The sequence below is a fragment of the Gopherus evgoodei genome, unplaced genomic scaffold (genome assembly GCF_007399415.2).
Source record: "Gopherus evgoodei ecotype Sinaloan lineage unplaced genomic scaffold, rGopEvg1_v1.p scaffold_78_arrow_ctg1, whole genome shotgun sequence".
NCBI lineage: Eukaryota > Metazoa > Chordata > Testudines > Testudinidae > Gopherus > Gopherus evgoodei.
The window spans coordinates 284,233-302,014 of NW_022060099.1; the positions used below are offsets into that span (position 1 = coordinate 284,233).

The window sequence follows — 17,782 nt, forward strand, 5'->3', positions numbered from 1 at the left end:
GAGGAGTGAAGTGCAGACGTGGGGGTCTGGCTCACTGCCCCCCAGAATGGACCCGGCCGAGGGGTCCTGTTCTCTGTACCTACAAGCTCTGTTTTAGACCCTGTTCCTGTCATCAAATAAACCTCTGTGTTACTGGCTGGCTGAGAGTCATGTCTGACTGCAAAGTGGGGGTGCAGGACCCTGTGGCCCCCCCAGGACCCCGCTGGGGCAGGCTCGCTGTGGGAAGCGCACGGAGGGGCAGAGGATGCTGAATGCTCCAAGAAGAGACCCAGGAGGTGAAGCCGTGGGAGCTTCTTGCCCTGAACAAGTCTGCTCCAAGGGAGAGGAGGCTCCCCAAAGTCCTGACTGGCCTTGTGGGGAGCAGTTCCAGAGCATCGCCCGGTGACTCCGTGACACCCCAGTTTAGGAGATCCTCTTCGCAGTCTTTGCCGTTTGCCCTGCTCGCGCCCTCTGAGTGGCCCCCCAGGACCCCAGTCAGAGGGTCAAGTTAAGACTCAGAAGCCAGAAAGTGAATTAACAAAACCCAGCATAGATTTCATTGGGGGGAAATGGTGATTTTTAAACCACTTGTGTGTGTCTGACAAGAGACACCCTGTATAACCCCTCCAGGCTGATTGTTTCTAATGGTCTCGTAATCTGGATAGCTTTTGTTCTTGTAGGGCAGTGGTCTCCAACCATTTTACAGCCATTTGAGCATTGTTTCAGCAGCTGGGTCGTCTTCTCCACGGCCTGCAGTCGGCTCTGCACTCTCAGCAGGTTCTCCACACGGAGCCGTTCTGCGTGGGAGCGCAGCTGGGCCAGATGAACCTCCACGGTTGGCTCTTTCATGTCATACCGGGGCACCCGTTGCTGTAATACACGTAGATCTCATTTCCCCATCTCCAGCTTTAAATTGTTCCTCTGCCCTGGATCAACATCTGGGCTTTGTCGTGTATACCCGAGGGCTCTTCTTTGAGCCCTTGCAGCCTGAGGTCCATACACGTTCTCAGCTCATTGGTCATTTCCCCCTGGGCTTCCAGTCTGCCCTGAACTCTTAGGACGTTGGCGACACTCAACAGTTCAGGGACGTCTGCTTTGCTTTTCGCTACCCTGTTGGGAAAGAAAAATCTCGTCCTGCAAAGGCCAAGTTCTGCTGAAGCCCAGGCTCCGTTTGGAGGCAGAACTCCAGGGTGTTCCAGTTTTCCCGGAGCGGGTGGACAAGGCTCTGCCCTACAAATGGCCAAAGTTCATCCAATTTTTCTCAGGAGAGCCTGGATTCCGGTTCCTAGACCTCGGGGCTCAGCTCAGATTCTCCGGCTGTTTGTGTTTCAGCACCTGAAGGGGACACAAGGTAAAATGGTCTCAGTTTGGGGGCAATAAGGCTGTCGAATATCACAGGGGGTATCAGCGTTGCCCCTAGACGGGGTGGGGGGAGAGAGACAATTGGAGGAAAGGAAGAAATCTCACCTACCTACCAGAGGTCACTGAGATCAGAATCTGGCCCAGATCAGATACCAGATTGACACTAGGGCCACAAGCTAAGAATCCGGCCCTGAGCTGGTCACTAAAGTTGGGTACAAAAGTCCCCTCCCAGTGGTCCCGGTTTGTTCCCCAAATATTGACAGAAAATCTCCTCACAGATCCCTCCTTTTCCTCTCTCGTTAGCAACTGACAGCAAACCTCCGTTTCGGAGGGAAGCCACTGCCCTGACTCATGGCCGCAGAAGCTGAGGAGGTTAAACGCTCTTTCCCCTTGGTTGTCAGACTCCACCGGCATGGTGCTCTGCTTTGTTCAGTGTTGATAACAGTTTGCCCTGACCCAGCTGTCAAACATCAGCCCCACCCAACAACTGTGGGAATTTCCTGCTTCATCCTCCCCTCCCTTCCCTATTAGCGGGGCATTGCCAGGGGCACCTGAATAGAGGGACCAAAGGGCTGTAACCCCATGACTTTTTTCCTGCCTTAAGAGTGAGTGATGTGGGGAGGAAACGGAGAGGAGCAAGTGGGGCACGGGTGTAGGGGGATGGGGCAGAATGGGGACAGCGCCAGTGATTCCCCCACGTCTAGGGAGCATCCGGCGCTCCTGCTCCTCGTTGCCCGGGGGAAAGGCAGGCTGTGAGAGGGGAACTAATGAAGTTGTGGACTGTTAAAACCCATCCCCCGTGTCCCTGGCGAACACACCTATTGCTCCCCTGTCTTCGGGACCAGCCTGTGTCTGAATGCTCAGTGACAACGTCGTGTGACGGGGCAGGATTCCAGCCAGAAGGTTTCTGTTTTTCTCTGGCTTCTTGGCTCATTTGCTGTGAACAGTGAAAGGGAAAGGGAAAATTGTCCCAGCTGGGGCGGGTCTGAAGCCTTCAGCCCACTGCACGCTGGAGGAGCTGGAAGAAGAGGGAGAGTTTCGCTGCCGGCTGCCCCCAGTAAGTGGCACTGATGTTTCTCACATTTTCCTCTCTCCTGGCTTTCGCTCCGGTTCCCTGCGAAGTCCCAGGGCTGGCGCAGGGGTTAAACCCACGAAGGGCCCTTCCGATGATCCTGCCTGCGCAGCACAGGGCGGGAAACTCTCCCCCCGGGATCCTGGCATGCAGCCCGTCTTTAGGAGGATGCTTTAGACAGGCCGGAGCTGTAAACACACTGTTTGATTTCTGGGAGCATAGATGGAGCCCCCTTCCTCCCCCGTTTCCTGCGGCTGGCGCTGCCACCTCCAAAGCAGGGCCTGCCTCCCAGGCAGGAACCACCTTTTCCGCTCTGTGGGGCCCTATGGGGGTGCAAGGTCACATGCCACTGCCCCCCTCCTCTCCCCATTTCTGTGACCGCAGGGCTGCGCAGCCCGGCTGAAAAGAGAAGCTGCTGCTCAGCAACCTGGACTTTGCAACTGGACACCCCCTCTGGGTCCTAGTCCTACTCTTTCCGTGTCCCGGGGGCCAGCCTTCATTTTGTGCAACAGTCAGTGCCCGCGCTGGGGTGGGGCGGGGTGGGGAGGGGGTGGGATGGAGAAGAGAAGGGGATGGGAATGTGGAGGTAGGGGGGCTGGGGAAGTGGGGGTGGGGGGAAGAGGCAGTGGGGAAGGAAGGGGTGGGGAGGAGATGGGGCAGTGGGGATGGATGAGGCATGGGATGGGAAAGAGAAGGGTGTAGGGGAAGGGGGGATGGGGGAAGAGGCAGTGGGGAGGAGATGGGGCAGTGGGGAAGGGGCATCGGACAGGCGAAGCAGGGGCAGGAGGAAGAGGCAGTGAGGAAGGAAGGGGGTGGGATGGGGAGGAGATGGAGCGGTGGAGAAGGGGCATGGGATGAGGAAGTGGGGGCAGAGGGGATGTGGGGGCCCAGCAGGCCCATCAAACCCTCACCCTGACAAGCCTCATCTCCCCTGCATCTGTACCACCCCGATGAGTGCCCCAGACACCCCCCCACTGAGCCCCAACCACCTGCACCTGGACCCCACCCAAACGACCCCCACCTCCCCTGCACCCCCCCCGCTGAGCTCCAACGACCTACACCTGGACCCCACCCAAATGAACCCCCATCTCCCCTGCACCCCCCCCCGCTGAGCTCCAACGACCTACACCTGGACCCCACCCAAATGAACCCCCATCTCCCCTGCACCCCCCCCCGCTGAGCTCCAATGACCTACACCCGGACCCCACCCAAATGAACCCCCATCTCCCCTGCACCCCCCCCCCGCTGAGCTCCAATGACCTACACCTGGACCCCACCTAAACAACCCCCACCTCCCCTGCCCCCCCCCCCCCCCGCTGAGCTCCAACGACCTACACCTGGACCCCACCCAAACGACCCCACCTCCCCTGCACCCCCCCCGCTGAGCTCCAATAACCTACACCTGGACCCCACCCAAGTGAACCCCCCACCTCCCCTGCACCCAACCCCCCCCGAGTCCTGAGCACCTGCACCTGGACCCCCACCCGAGTGAACCCCACCTCCCCTGCACCCCCCCCCCCCGCTGAGCTCCAACGACCTGCACCTGGACCCCACCCAAGTGAACCCAACCTCCCCTGCACCCAACCCCCCCCACTGAGTCCTGACCACCTGCATCTGGACCCCCACCCGAGTGAACCCCCCACCTCCCCTGCACCCCCCCACCCGAGCTCCAACCACTTTCACTTGGTCCCCCCCTGCAGACTCCCATTGCCCCTGCACATGGCACCTCCCTGTGCACCTAGATCCCCCACTGAGCTGCCTGTACCCAGACAGCCCCCCACAGAACCCTCTTATCCACCCCCCACAGAACCCTCCTACCCCCCATCCACCCCCACAGAACCCTCTTCCCCCCCCTTATCCAGCCCCCACAGAACCCTCCTACCCCCCCATCCACCCCCCACAGAACCCTCTTACCCCCTCTCTTATCCACCCCCCACAGAACCCTCTTACCCCCTCTCTTATCCACCCCCCACAGAACCCTCTTACCCCCTCTCTTATCCACCCCCACACAGAACCCTCCTACCCCCCCATCCACCCCCCACAGAACCCTCTTACCCCCCCTCTTATCCACCCCCCACAGAACCCTCTTACCCCCTCTCTTATCCACCCCCACAGAACCCTCTTACCCCCCTTATCCAGCCCCCACAAAACCCTCCTACCCCCCATCCACCCCCCACAGAACCCTCTTACCCCCCTCTTATTCACCCACCCACAGAACCCTCTTACCCCCTCTCTTATCCACCCCCCACAGAACCCTCTTACCCCCTCTCTTATCCACCCCCACACAGAACCCTCCTACCCCCCCATCCACCCCCCACAGAACCCTCTTACCCCCCCTCTTATCCACCCCCCACAGAACCCTCTTACCCCCTCTCTTATCCACCCCCACAGAACCCTCTTACCCCCCTTATCCAGCCCCCACAAAACCCTCCTACCCCCCCATCCACCCCCCACAGAACCCTCTTACCCCCCCTCTTATTCAACCCCAAACAGAACCCTCTTACCCCCCTTTTATCCACCTCCACAAAGAGCCCTCTTACCCCCTCTCTTATCCACCCCCCCGCAGAACCCTCTTACCCCCTCTCTTATCCACCCCCACACAGAACCCTCTTACCCCCCTCTTATTCACCCACCCACAGAACCCTCTTACTCCCCTTACTCACCCCCACACAGAACCCTCTTACTCCCCCTCTTATTCACCCCCACACAGAACCCTCTTACCCCCCCTTATCCACCCCCACACAGAACCCTCTTACCCCCCTCTTATTCACCCACCCACAGAACCCTCTTACTCCCCTTACTCACCCCCACACAGAACCCTCTTACTCCCCCTCTTATCCACCCCCCCACAGAACCCTCTTACCCCCCCCACTTATCCACCCCCACACAGAACCCTCTTACCCCCTCTCTTATCCAACCCCCATACAGAACCCTCTTACCCCCCTCTTATCCACCCCATACAGAACCCTCTTACCCCCCCTCTTATCCACCCCATACAGAACCCTCTTACCCCCCTCTTATCCACCCCCACACAGAGCCCTCTTACCCCCTCTCTTATCCAACCCCCATACAGAACCCTCTTACCCCCACTCTTATCCACCCCCACACAGAACCCTCTTACCCCCCCACTTATCCACCCCCACACAGAGCCCTCGTACCCCCTCTCTTATCCACCCCCACACAGAACCCTCCTACCCCCCCATCCACCCCCCACAGAACCCTCTTACCCCCCTCTTATCCACCCCCCACAGAACCCTCTTACCCCCTCTCTTATCCACCCCCACAGAACCCTCTTACCCCCCTTATCCAGTCCCCACAGAACCCTCCTACCCCCCCATCCACCCCCCACAGAACCCTCTTACCCCCCTCTTATTCACCCACCCACAGAACCCTCTTACCCCCCTCTTATTCACCCACCCACAGAACCCTCTTACCCCCCTCTTATTCACCCACCCACAGAACCCTCCTACCCCCCCATCCACCCCCCACAGAACCCTCTTACCCCCCCTCTTATCCACCCCCCACAGAACCCTCTTACCCCCTCTCTTATCCACCCCCACAGAACCCTCTTACCCCCCTTATCCAGCCCCCACAGAACCCTCCTACCCCCCCATCCACCCCCCACAGAACCCTCTTACCCCCCTCTTATTCACCCACCCACAGAACCCTCTTACCCCCCTCTTATTCACCCCCAAACAGAACCCTCTTACCCCCCTTTTATCCACCTCCACAAAGAGCCCTCTTACCCCCTCTCTTATCCACCCCCCCGCAGAACCCTCTTACCCCCCCACTTATCCACCCCCACACAGAACCCTCTTACTCCCCTTACTCACCCCCACACAGAACCCTCTTACTCCCCCTCTTATCCACCCCCACACAGAACCCTCTTACCCCCCCACTTATCCACCCCCACACAGAACCCTCTTACCCCCGTCTTATTCACCCACCCACAGAACCCTCTTACCCCTCCTCTTATCCACCTCCACAAAGAGCCCTCTTACCCCCTCTCTTATCCACCCCCATACAGAACCCTCTTACCCCCTCTCTTATCCAACCCCCCACAGAACCCTCTTACCCCCTCTCTTATCCAACCCCCATACAGAACCCTTTTACCCCCTCTCTTATCCACCCCCACACAGAACCCTCTAACCCCCCCACTTATCCACCCCCACACAGAACCCTCTTACCCCCTCTCTTATCCACCCCCCCACAGAACCCTCTTACCCCCTCTCTTATCCAACCCCCATACAGAACCCTCTTACCCCCCTCTTATCCACCCCATACAGAACCCTCTTACCCCCTCTCTTATCCACCCCCACACAGAACCCTCTTACCCCCCCACTTATCCACCCCCACACAGAGCCCTCGTACCCCCTCTCTTATCCAACCCCCATACAGAACCCTCTTACCCCCCCTCTTATCCACCCCATACAGAACCCTCTTACCCCCCTCTTATCCACCCCATACAGAACTCTCTTACCCCCTCTCTTATCCACCCCCACACAGAACCCTCTTACCCCCCCCACTTATCCACCCCCACACAGAGCCCTCGTACCCCCTCTCTTATCCAACCCCCATACAGAACCCTCTTACCCCCTCTCTTATCCAACCCCCATACAGAACCCTCTTACCCCCCCTCTTATCCACCCCATACAGAACCCTCTTACCCCCCCTCTTATTCACCCCATACAGAACCCTCTTACCCCCCCTCTTATCCACCCCCACACAGAGCCCTGTTACCCCCCTCTCTTATCCAACCCCCATACAGAACCCTCTTACCCCCACTCTTATCCACCCCCACACAGAACCCTCTTACCCCCCCACTTATCCACCCCCACACAGAGCCCTCGTACCCCCTCTCTTATCCAACCCCCATACAGAACCCTCTTACCCCCCCTCTTATCCACCCCATACAGAACCCTCTTACCCCCCTCTTATCCACCCCATACAGAACCCTCTTACCCCCTCTCTTATCCACCCCATACAGAACCCTCTTACCCCCTCTCTTATCCACCCCCACACAGAACCCTCTTACCCCCCCCACTTATCCACCCCCACACAGAGCCCTCGTACCCCCTCTTTTATCCAACCGCCATACAGAACCCTCTTACCCCCTCTCTTATCCAACCCCCATACAGAACCCTCTTACCCCCCCTCTTATCCACCCCATACAGAACCCTCTTACCCCCCCTCTTATCCACCCCATACAGAACCCTCTTACCCCCCCTCTTATCCACCCCCACACAGAGCCCTCTTACCCCCTCTCTTATCCAACCCCCATACAGAACCCTCTTACCCCCACTCTTATCCACCCCCACACAGAACCCTCTTACCCCCCCACTTATCCACCCCCACACAGAGCCCTCGTACCCCCTCTCTTATCCACCCCCACACAGAACCCTCCTACCCCCCCATCCACCCCCCACAGAACCCTCTTACCCCCCCTCTTATCCACCCCCCACAGAACCCTCTTACCCCCTCTCTTATCCACCCCCACAGAACCCTCTTACCCCCCTTATCCAGCCCCCACAGAAACCTCCTACCCCCCCATCCACCCCCCACAGAACCCTCTTACCCCCCTCTTATTCACCCACCCACAGAACCCTCTTACCCCCCTCTTATTCACCCACCCACAGAACCCTCTTACCCCCCCTCTTATTCACCCCCAAACAGAACCCTCTTACCGCCCTTTTATCCACCTCCACAAAGAGCCCTCTTACCCCCTCTCTTATCCAACCCCCCGCAGAACCCTCTTACCCCCTCTCTTATCCACCCCCACACAGAACCCTCTTACCCCCCCACTTATCCACCCCCACACAGAACCCTCTTACTCCCCTTACTCACCCCCACACAGAACCCTCTTACTCCCCCTCTTATCCACCCCCACACAGAACCCTCTTACCCCCCCACTTATCCACCCCCACACAGAACCCTCTTACTCCCCTTACTCACCCCCACACAGAACCCTCTTACTCCCCCTCTTATTCACCCCCCCACAGAACCCTCTTACTCCCCCTCTTATTCACCCCCACACAGAACCCTCTTACCCCCCTCTTATTCACCCCCACACAGAACCCTCTTACCCCTCCTCTTATCCACCTACACAAAGAGCCCTCTTACCCCCTCTCTTATCCACCCCCCCACAGAACCCTCTTACCCCCTCTCTTATCCACCCCCACACAGAACCCTCTTACCCCCTCTCTTATCCACCCCCACACAGAACCCTCTTACCCCCTGTCACGGAGTCACTGGGCGATGCTCTGGAACTGCTCCCCACCGAGCCAGTCAGGACTTTGGGGAGCCTCCTCTCCCTTGGAGCAGACTTGTTCAGGGCAAGAAGCTCACACGGCTTCACCTCCCTGGGTCTCTCCTTGGAGCATTCAGCATCCTCTGCCCCTCCGTGCGCTTCCCACAGCGAGTCCACCCCAGCGGGGTCCTGGGGGGGCCACAGGGTCCTGCACCCCCACTTTGCAGTCAGACGTGACTCTCAGCCAGCCAGTAACACAGAGGTTTATTCGATGACAGGAACAGGGTCTAAAACAGAGTTTGTAGGTACAGAGAACAGGACCCCTCAGCCGGGTCCATTCTGGGGGGCAGTGAGCCAGACCCCCACGTCTGCCCTCCACCCTCGACCCCAGCCAGCTCCAGACTAACCACCCCTCCAGCCCCTCCTCTCTGCTCAGCCCCTTTCCCGGGCCAGGAGGTCACCTGATCCCTTTGTCTCCAACACCTTCAGCTGGCACCTTTGCAGGGGAGGGGCCCAGGCCATCAGTTGCTAGGAGACAGAGTGCCAGGCATTTAGGGGCACTGGCCCTTTGCTCTGCCAGATACTTAAGAACTGCCATGGGGACACTGAGGCACCAACACAGTATTCAGAGCAAACTTTAAGAACATTCCTAGTTCGTCACACCCCGCCCTTTTATTCACCCCCACACAGAGCCCTCTTACCCCCCCTTATCCAGCCCCACACAGAGCCCTCTTACCACCCTTCTTATCCACCCTCCCACAGAACCCTCTTACCCCTCCAGAACCCTCTTACCCCCCCTCGTATCCAGGCCCACACAGAACCCTCTTACCCTCCCCATCTTATCCACCCCATACTACTTTACAGTTCAGCAATTTCTTTTAACAATAACTAAATGTGGAAGCTCCACCGCGGCAGGGGGGAGCACAGGCCACTGTCTGCATGGTGGAGCTTCCACATTTAGTTATTGTTAAAATAAATTGCAGAATTGTAAAGTAGTACGCACACAATCTGATGCAGAATTCCCTCAGAAATAAGGGGCGCTGTACAGCTGTGATGGTGGGATTGTGAAGGGGGTGCTGGGCAGTACGGGATCTGTGGGTGGGGGAGCTGAGCGGGGCGTATGGTGTGCAGGGTGCTGTGCAGTTGTGGTGGGAGGTCAGTGGCAGGGGTCTCTGGGCGAGAGGGCGCCGGGCGTAGGGATCTGTGGGGGGGTCTCTGGCCATGGGGGTGTCGGGCGTAGGGATCTGTGGGGAGGTCTCTGGGCGAGGGGGCGCTGGGCGTAGGGATCTGTGGGGAGGTCTCTGGGCGAGGGGGTGTCGGGCGTAGGGATCCGTGGGGAGGTCTCTGGGCGAGAGGGTGTCGGGCGTAGGGATCTGTGGGGAGGTCTCTGGGCGAGGGGGTGTTGGGCGTAGGGATCTGTGGGGAGGTCTCTGGGAGAGGGGTTGTTGGGCGTAGGGATCTGTGGGGAGGTCTCTGGGCGAGGGGGCGCTGGGCGTAGGGATCTGTGGAGGGGTCACTGGGCGAGGGGGCGCCGGGTTTAGGGATCTGTGGGGAGGTCTCTGGGTGAGGGGGTGTCGGGCGTAGGGATCTGTGGGGAGGTCTCTGGGCGAGGGGGCGCCGGGCGTAGGGATCTGTGGGGAGGTCTCTGGGCGAGGGGGCGCCGGGCGTAGGGATCTGTGGGGAGGTCTCTGGGCGAGGGGGCGCCGGGCGTAGGGATCTGTGGGGAGGTCTCTGGGTGAGGGGGCGCCGGGCGTAGGGATCTGTGGGGAGATCTCTGGGCAGGTCTCTGGGCGAGGGGGTGTTGGGCGTAGAGATCTGTGGGGGAGGTCTCTGTGCAAGGTGGTGCTTGTCGGGGGGGGCAGGGCACCGGGCAGGGGGGCAGTGGGGAACGGACACCCTGGCAGCGCAGGGCTGGACAGGCCAGTGTGCGTCTAGCAGTTGTGGGTTAGTGCCGCATTGCCCCCAGCCGTCCCCTCGCTCTGCAGACCACCCCCATCACGTGCCCTACTTCCCCAGTGGGGGCCCACAAATATGTTTGGTGCCGGGCCCACAAAAAGTTAGTCTGGCTCTGGCTCCGCCCACATAGCCCTGAGCCCACAGTCTTCCGCCTCTAGAAGACACCCCATCCCCTAGGACGCCATTTTCACAGCCCCAGCCGGAAAACCCCTTTGCCACCCTACCGCGGGCAATGGGATGAGCGTGGGGCGTGCTAGGGTTGCCAGCTGGCCAGTTGTTGTGCTGCCTTGCCGGCTAAAAGATTTAACGTGCCAGGGTTTTGTGTTTTCACATTACAGCGCTCTGCAGTTCTCGCCTCTGGAGTCCAGACTGTAGTGCCGGGCTAGCAGGAAGGTAAGAAAAGTGACAACATAACATAAGTTTCAGAGCAGGAGCCATGTTAGTCTGTATCAGCAAAAAGAACAGGATCCTTGTGGCGCCGTAGAGACTAACACATTTATTTGAGCGTAAGCGTTTGTGGGCTCCAGCCCACTTCATCGGATGCAGAAGAGCAAGGTGGAGTTTGGCAGGTGGATAAATATAGACTTGCAGAGATGGGTGTGTAGCATTACTAGGCAGGTCAATACAATCAGGCGGGATGTGGCCCATTACTAACTATTGACGAGAAGTTGTGAATACGAAAAGGGAGAAAATCTTTTGGAGTGAGCCAGCCACTCCCAGTCTCTATTCAGGCCGGGTGTGATGCAGTCAAACTTGCAGATGGATTCCAGCTCAGCAGTTTCTCAGCTCTCTGTGAGCTGAGATCAAGTGTGAGTAGTTTCTTGGCTTATCCAAGGCCAGGATCAAGTGTCTTTATGTTTTCGGTCTTCTAGCCTCGACTTGAAAACCTTGTCTATGTCTCTGGGACCTTGAAGTACAAAAAAAAATTAGCTCAGCAGTTTCACACTGAGGTCTGGTTTTGAAGTTTTTTTTAAGTACGACAACTTTCAAGTTTGTCACTGAGTGTCCAGGGAGATTAAAATGCTCTCGCAATTTGTCTTATATTTGTGTCCGTGATGGGTCTCTAAAACAGGCTAGTAGTCGCTCACTATAGTGGCGCTGGGACCCGTTTTGCTGCTAGGGCAGTGGGGTGTGTGTGTGTGTGTGTGTGTGTGTGTGTGTGTGTGTGTGTGTGTGTGTGTGTGTGTGTGTGTGTGTGTGTGTGTGTGTCCTGAAGAAATTAAAGGAAAACGATCAGAGAAGGGAAGTGACGCTTGGCAGCAAGACAGCAGTGGTGTTCTGGGTTATCAATTTTTGTTTATCTGCATTATCCATGTTCTTCATTATCTATATCTGCATTTCTTTTCAGAGCTCCTCTGCTTCTAGTTTCATCTCCAGTGTTTCAACCAGAATGCCCCTTCTTTTAAGGATCTAGCTCCCAGTTCAATTTTATATCTAGGTACCCCCTTGTAAACTGGCTTCCCCCACAAATAAAAGGGTTCTGTTCAGGGACGGCTCTAGGGACTTTGCCACCCCAAGCACGGCAGGCAGGCTGCCTTTGGCGGCTTGCCCTCGGAAGGTCCACTGAAGCCGCGGGACCAGTGGACTCTCCGCAGGCATGTCGCCGAAGGCAGCCTGCCTGCCGCCCTTGCGGCGACCGGCAGAGTGCCCCCCGTGGCTTGCCGCCCCAGGCACGCGCTTGGCGTGCTGGGGCCTGGAGCCGCCTCTGGTTCTGTTGTGGATGATCTCCAGACAGATGGACCTTTTACCATAGTTAATTCACTGCTTTTGGTCCTACACAAAGGTCTGATGTTACCGGAAGGCCATGTTTGAGAACAGAATATGGTCCCTCTTCTTTCAATTTTAGTTTTGATCTTAGGGTTCCAAGGTTTTCAATAATATATTTGAAATTCTACTCAATTTAGAATGTCCATTGACCATTTGTACACTGAAAATGTAAAAATACAGAAACTGCTGCTAGGAAACGCGCTTCAGTTGCCGCGTGCCATGAAACAGTCTTTTGGTTAAGGTCTAATGAAATATGGTTCATGAGCATCACCCAAATTGTTGCAGGGCCACAAGGTGTGAAGCAATTCCCTGCAGGGTAGTGGTGGGGTTTCGCTCTTTTCAATCTATTTGTGTCTGTAGCGTAGCCACTGGTACCATAGTGAGAGTTGCCCGGCAGGACTGTGTAAATCGGCCATTGCTCCACCGGAGTCAATGGGGCCAGATCCCAGCTGGGGTCACTGGGCGTCGCTCTGACAGCGGAGCGGTGCCGAGTTGCTCCTGTTGGCGATCTGGCTGTATCGATTCGAGTGGCTCTTTGTCCCTCCCCATCGAGCCCCAGCTGAGACGATATCGTTCATCTTCCAGGTTGCAGGAGGAGCAGCCACTGGGTGAAGTAGGAATTTCCCAAGCATGCGGCTCGTGCATTTCACCTCACCTTAGATCGTCACCAGAGAACCAGCGTTAGGGGCACCGGGCAAACCACGGCCGGCAGCTCAGCGTCATTACGGCTGGAGAACCTGAGTCCCTCTGGAACGTGTCCCGTGAGCTGAGGCAACACACCGCCAGGACCCGAGGGGTCTGGAAAGGCCAGGTGTGAAATCATAATGTGTCATAGCAACGGGAAACCCCACTACCATGTCGCTGAGCCCACAGGGGATGTGTACCTGGCCAGGTTACTCTCCTGTCCCCAGCCGCTGAGCATGGAGACCCTGCAGGGTGTGCGGGATGCACTGGAGACTCAGGGAGTGCTGGACGAGGAGCTGGGAGCCTGCTTTGAGCGGGCCCTGGCAGAGTTTCCCCAGGAGCCCCCGTGTGTGCAGAACAACGCAGAGATGGTGATCCAGAGCGATGAGACTGAGCTGACGTTCCTCTCTGGGAAGGGCAAATGTAAGATCAGGATCTCTGACAATGGTGCCTGCTATGAGGTTAAAGAGCCAACGGCCCAGGTGTACCTGGCCAGGTTAAAGTCCCGTCCCCAGAAGCTGAGCACCAAGTCCCTGCAGGGTGTGCGGGATGCGCTGGAGAAGTGGGGGTTGCTGGACGAGGAGCTGGGAGCCTGCTTTGAGCAGGCCCTGGAGGAGTTCTCCCGGGAGCCCCACTGTGTGAAGCGCAACGCCCGGATGGTGATCAGGCATGAGCACACCGAGCTGGTGTTTGTGTCAGGCCAAGGGGAATGTAAGATCACTGTGTCCGAAGGTGAGAGGGAGCCCTGCTATGAGGTGGAGGAGCCCACGGTGACGGTGTATCAGGAGAGGTTACGCTCCCGCCCACAAAGGCTGAGCGTGGGGAACCTGCAGAGAATTCGCGACAGGCTGGAGTCCTGGGAGGTGATGACCAAGGAGCTGAGACGCTGCTTCGATCTGGTGCTGAGGGAATTCCCCAAAGAGCCGGAGTGCGTCCGGGACAACCCCAGGATGTGCGTCGCCTGGGACGAGACAAAGCTGCGACTGGTGTCTGAAGATGGGGACTGCGAGGTCTCCGTGACCTGCTGTGATGGGAAGCCCAGCTACGAGGTGAAGGTGAAGAGCTGGGCGATGTATCGGGAGAAGATGCGTCTCTCTGAAAGGCTGCTGAGCACTGAGAACCTGCAGAGTGTGCGGGGAGAGGTGCGGGGTCTTTCAGGGGCTCCCGAGAAGGTCAAGGAGGCCTTGAACGTGGCCGTTAGGGATTTCTCCGCTGAGCCGCGCTGCCTGCAGGAGAACGCCCGGCTGGTCATTGAGTGCGACAAGGGTGAGATGGTCTTTGTCTCCGGGAAAGGGGAGAATACTGTGGATGTGTGCGTCATCGATGGGAAGGTCAGTTACAGTGTTGCAGCCACCAAGTGTATGACTTTCCTTAGGATGTTCCTGAAACTACCCTCCAAGATCCCTGAGGCCTTGAAGATGCTCATCCCCATCTTAGCCCAATGCCTGCTGTGAGATGACTGGCCCAGACCCCACTCACCTCCCTGAGCTGGGGACAGAGCCCAGGCACAGGCACGCAACCCCTGGATCTGCTCCAGGCCCCACCTGCACTCCATCCCTTCCCCCAAGGCCACACCTCCACCCTAGTCCCACCTCTTCCCACCCTGTTCTGCCCTTGTCCCCCAGCACACCACATCCTCTCTCCCCTTCCTCCCAACCTCCTGCATGCCACCAAACAGCTGTTTGCAGCAGGTGAGAGTGGGGTGAAGGGAGTAGGAGGTGCTGATAGGCGGGCTGCCAGTGGGTGCTCAGCATCCACCATTTTCCTCTCATGGGTGCTCCAAACCCAGACTACCCACAGAGTTGGTGCCTATGAACCCAGGAGTCCTGGCTCCCAACCCCTCCTGCTCTAACCACCAGCCCCCACTCTTCTCCCAGAGCCGGGGAGAGAACCCAGGAGTCCTGGCTCCCAATTCCCCCTGCTCTAACCACCAGCCCCTACTCCCCTCCCAGAGCCGGGGAGAGAACCCAGGAGTCCTGGCCCCAGCCCCCATGTGACCAGGATAGGGGGATACAGAGGGGATGTTATGCCCACCTCTATTTCACTCCCCTTCTCCCTGCCCCCTCCCCCTCCCTCTTTGCTGAAGCCTGGCCCGAGATCTGCCTTGTCAGAGAGCCGTCCTCAGAGCTCAGCCAGATCGTGAGGTCTGCACGCAGCGTTCCTGGTGCCAACATGATGCGGCACAAACAGACCTCAAATCCGCCGCGACTGTGTATGAAGAATGTTAACAGCTATGGCGCCGTCCCACCCCCACATTGAAAATCTGCCGCTCGGTTCCCCTCACACTGACACGGCCAAAACATTTAGCCACCGACCTGTGTGCACCCCCGTCGGATGCCTCTTAAATTCCATGCCCCCCTAGACCCTCAGCCAGTAGAAGGCTGATGGTGCACCCCCAACACACAAGACTTACGGTCTATAGAAAGACACCCAAATGGAGTTCATATTCCTCCAGGGATATAATCTGTGAATCTAAGGCCAGAAGAAACTACCATTATCTACTCCGACCTCCTATGTAACACCAGCCCAAAGACTTCCCTGAATTAATTCCTCTTTGGACTAGAGTAAGATCTCTTAGATCAACTTCCCATCCCTGATTTTAAAATGACCAATGATGGAGGTGGTTAGAAAGTGGAATATATAAATGAATTTCCTTTAGCTTAGCTAAGTGTATCCCTGTACCTTTAAACTGCTGTTGGTCAGCTAAGTCGGGAAGTTCGTAGGAAATCCACCTATCTGTATATTTCTTTCTCTAACCTCATAAGGCGCTAAAGAACTGTGAGCGTGTCGACATGGGGAAATCAACCAGCGTAGTTATAGGGAATAATTAGATCGCTCTAGCAACGCCAGCATGATTCCCCATGTGGCCAGTCTGTACTTGACGGTGTGTAAAGAGGAGAAATTATGTAGCGGTATAAATTTCCATTCAATTTCCCCATGTAGACAAGCTGTTCGACCCTAAATCTAAGTGCCTATTTTCCTGTGGAGATTGATTCATTTCCAGCTCATATGGCTGATTTAACCTTTATTGTATTGAGCTGTAACGCAAGGAACCTACAGGCCTGTACCCTGTAAGACATTGGCTTCAGCAAGTTAGCATAAGTCTAGTTAAATAGAGTAGGCCTGCGACCTGTGGCATAGAGAGAGGGCCTAGAGGTTCCCTCTCAATCTGAGGAACTACACCTCTACCCCGATAGAACACTGTCCTCGGGAGCCAAAAAATCTTACCACGTTATAGATGAAACCGCGTTATATTGAACTTGCTTTGATCCGCCGGAGTATGCAGCCCCTGCCCCTCCCGAGCACTGCTTTACCTTTTACTTTTTCTTTTTTTTAATAAACTTTAGTTTGGTTAATAAGAATTGGCTGTAAACGCGTATTTGGGTGAGATCTGAAATATTCATTGACCTGGTGGGTGACGTGTCCGATCCCTTGAGACTGGTAGACCTTCATATGTGATGAACAAGATTTTCAGTAATCCTCACCATATTTGCCTTGGCTGTCTGGGTGGGAGCCTGTGATGGGGTGCACTTGCCCCACACTGGAGAGGAAGGGGTTAAGCCAGCACTCTTGGCAGCAGAAGCCACTCCCCCTTCCCCTGCTGGGCACGCTCCAACCGCGGCTGCTGCAGTATAAAAAGGAGCAGCTCAGCTCAGTCTGGGCTGACTGCCGAGGGGGAAGGACGCACTGCGCCAGCTCCAGCCTGGGAGCAACCAGAACCCCAGACTGTGGGAGCAGGAGACGCCAGGACCCAGACAGGTGCTCAGGAACCTGTGGACACCCCAGGGAGATTTCAGTGTCTGGGAGCAGCGCCGCCCGAGGGGCCTGGAGGCTCCAAGGGTGCCTAGTCTTCAGCTGCAGGAGTCATGGTAAGAAGTAGCTCAGGGAGGGACTAGCCAGTGTCCCTGCAACTTTGGTATGTTCAGAGGGATTCCCTGCCCAGTTGGTGGCAAACCCATTTGCCACTACAAGGCCATGGGATGGGACCCAGTGGAACAGGGAGGACCCGGGTCCCCCTACCCCAGCCGCCCTCTTTGGGGGGCAGCCCACCAACCCCCTCCTATGGACTCCGGCCATTGGTCCAGACTTCACTACAGCCAAGGGGAGCCCTACTGACTCTGGTCATGGGGCCGAGTGGCCCTGAGGCTGAAGGCAACCATATTGACTAAACCACAGGGCTACCACACCCTTGCCCCATCCCACAGTGGCGGGGTGTACTTGCCCCGTGACAAAGCCCCAGGCTGGGATGCTTTAAGGGAGTTGTGGTTTTGGCACCTCTGTAACCGGGAAGGTGTTGCAGACACTTTTGTTGCTGGCTAAGTGAATCTAATTATTAGACTAAACCCATCAGTTTTGGGGGGGTCTCTGCCCTGTTCTTTGATGTTTGTCCTGACTGAGCGTTCTCAGTGTCCCCCACCCCACCCCCAGGCACCAACGGTCTCAGAATTAAAATGGCATTAATAGGCTAACTTATAGGACTGGGGCACCGCAGTATTATGTGGGTGAGGAAGTTAGATCTGGGCATGGAAGGCCGAGCGTTAGCACAAACATTCACAATGGTGCTCCAGCCCTGCCGCAGGGCAAACCGCTGTGTCGAGGGGAGATTTTCCCATTATGGGGAGCTTACCTTGGAAGAGCCCTTCCCACCACTTGACCTTTCAGCTCTACTGTTCTCTGCCATCAACCTTGGGCATGGGGGAACCTGGCCCGTCGGA

The 17,782-nt window shown here is 57.0% G+C and overlaps 1 protein-coding gene and 1 long non-coding RNA gene across 3 annotated transcripts; one reads left to right on the forward strand and one right to left on the reverse strand.

The window, feature by feature from the left end:
- Positions 1-509: 509 nt before the first annotated feature.
- Positions 510-1,790, reverse strand: LOC115643931. Of its 2 annotated transcripts, none has more exons than XR_003998400.1 (2): positions 1,455-1,790; positions 510-1,314 (listed from the first exon to the last, which is right to left on the reverse strand). It is a non-coding gene; the product is annotated as an uncharacterized LOC115643931 (long non-coding RNA). The 2 variants fall into 2 exon arrangements; XR_003998399.1 differs by having other exon boundaries at positions 1,451-1,790.
- Positions 1,791-2,034: 244 nt separating this feature from the next.
- On the forward strand, positions 2,035-14,935 carry LOC115643926. Its single transcript, XM_030547933.1, has 3 exons — positions 2,035-2,398; positions 10,955-11,009; positions 12,969-14,935. The coding sequence occupies exon 3, from the start codon at positions 13,208-13,210 to the stop codon at positions 14,519-14,521; it is 1,314 nt and encodes a 437-aa protein (XP_030403793.1). The 5' UTR covers positions 2,035-2,398; positions 10,955-11,009; positions 12,969-13,207; the 3' UTR covers positions 14,522-14,935.
- Positions 14,936-17,782: the final 2,847 nt, after the last annotated feature.

What these genes read in the sequence shown, in the direction of transcription:
- LOC115643926 (XM_030547933.1), top strand. Translation starts at nt 13,208, where the DNA reads ATGTGTCATAGCAACGGGAAACCCCACTACCATGTCGCTGAGCCCACA.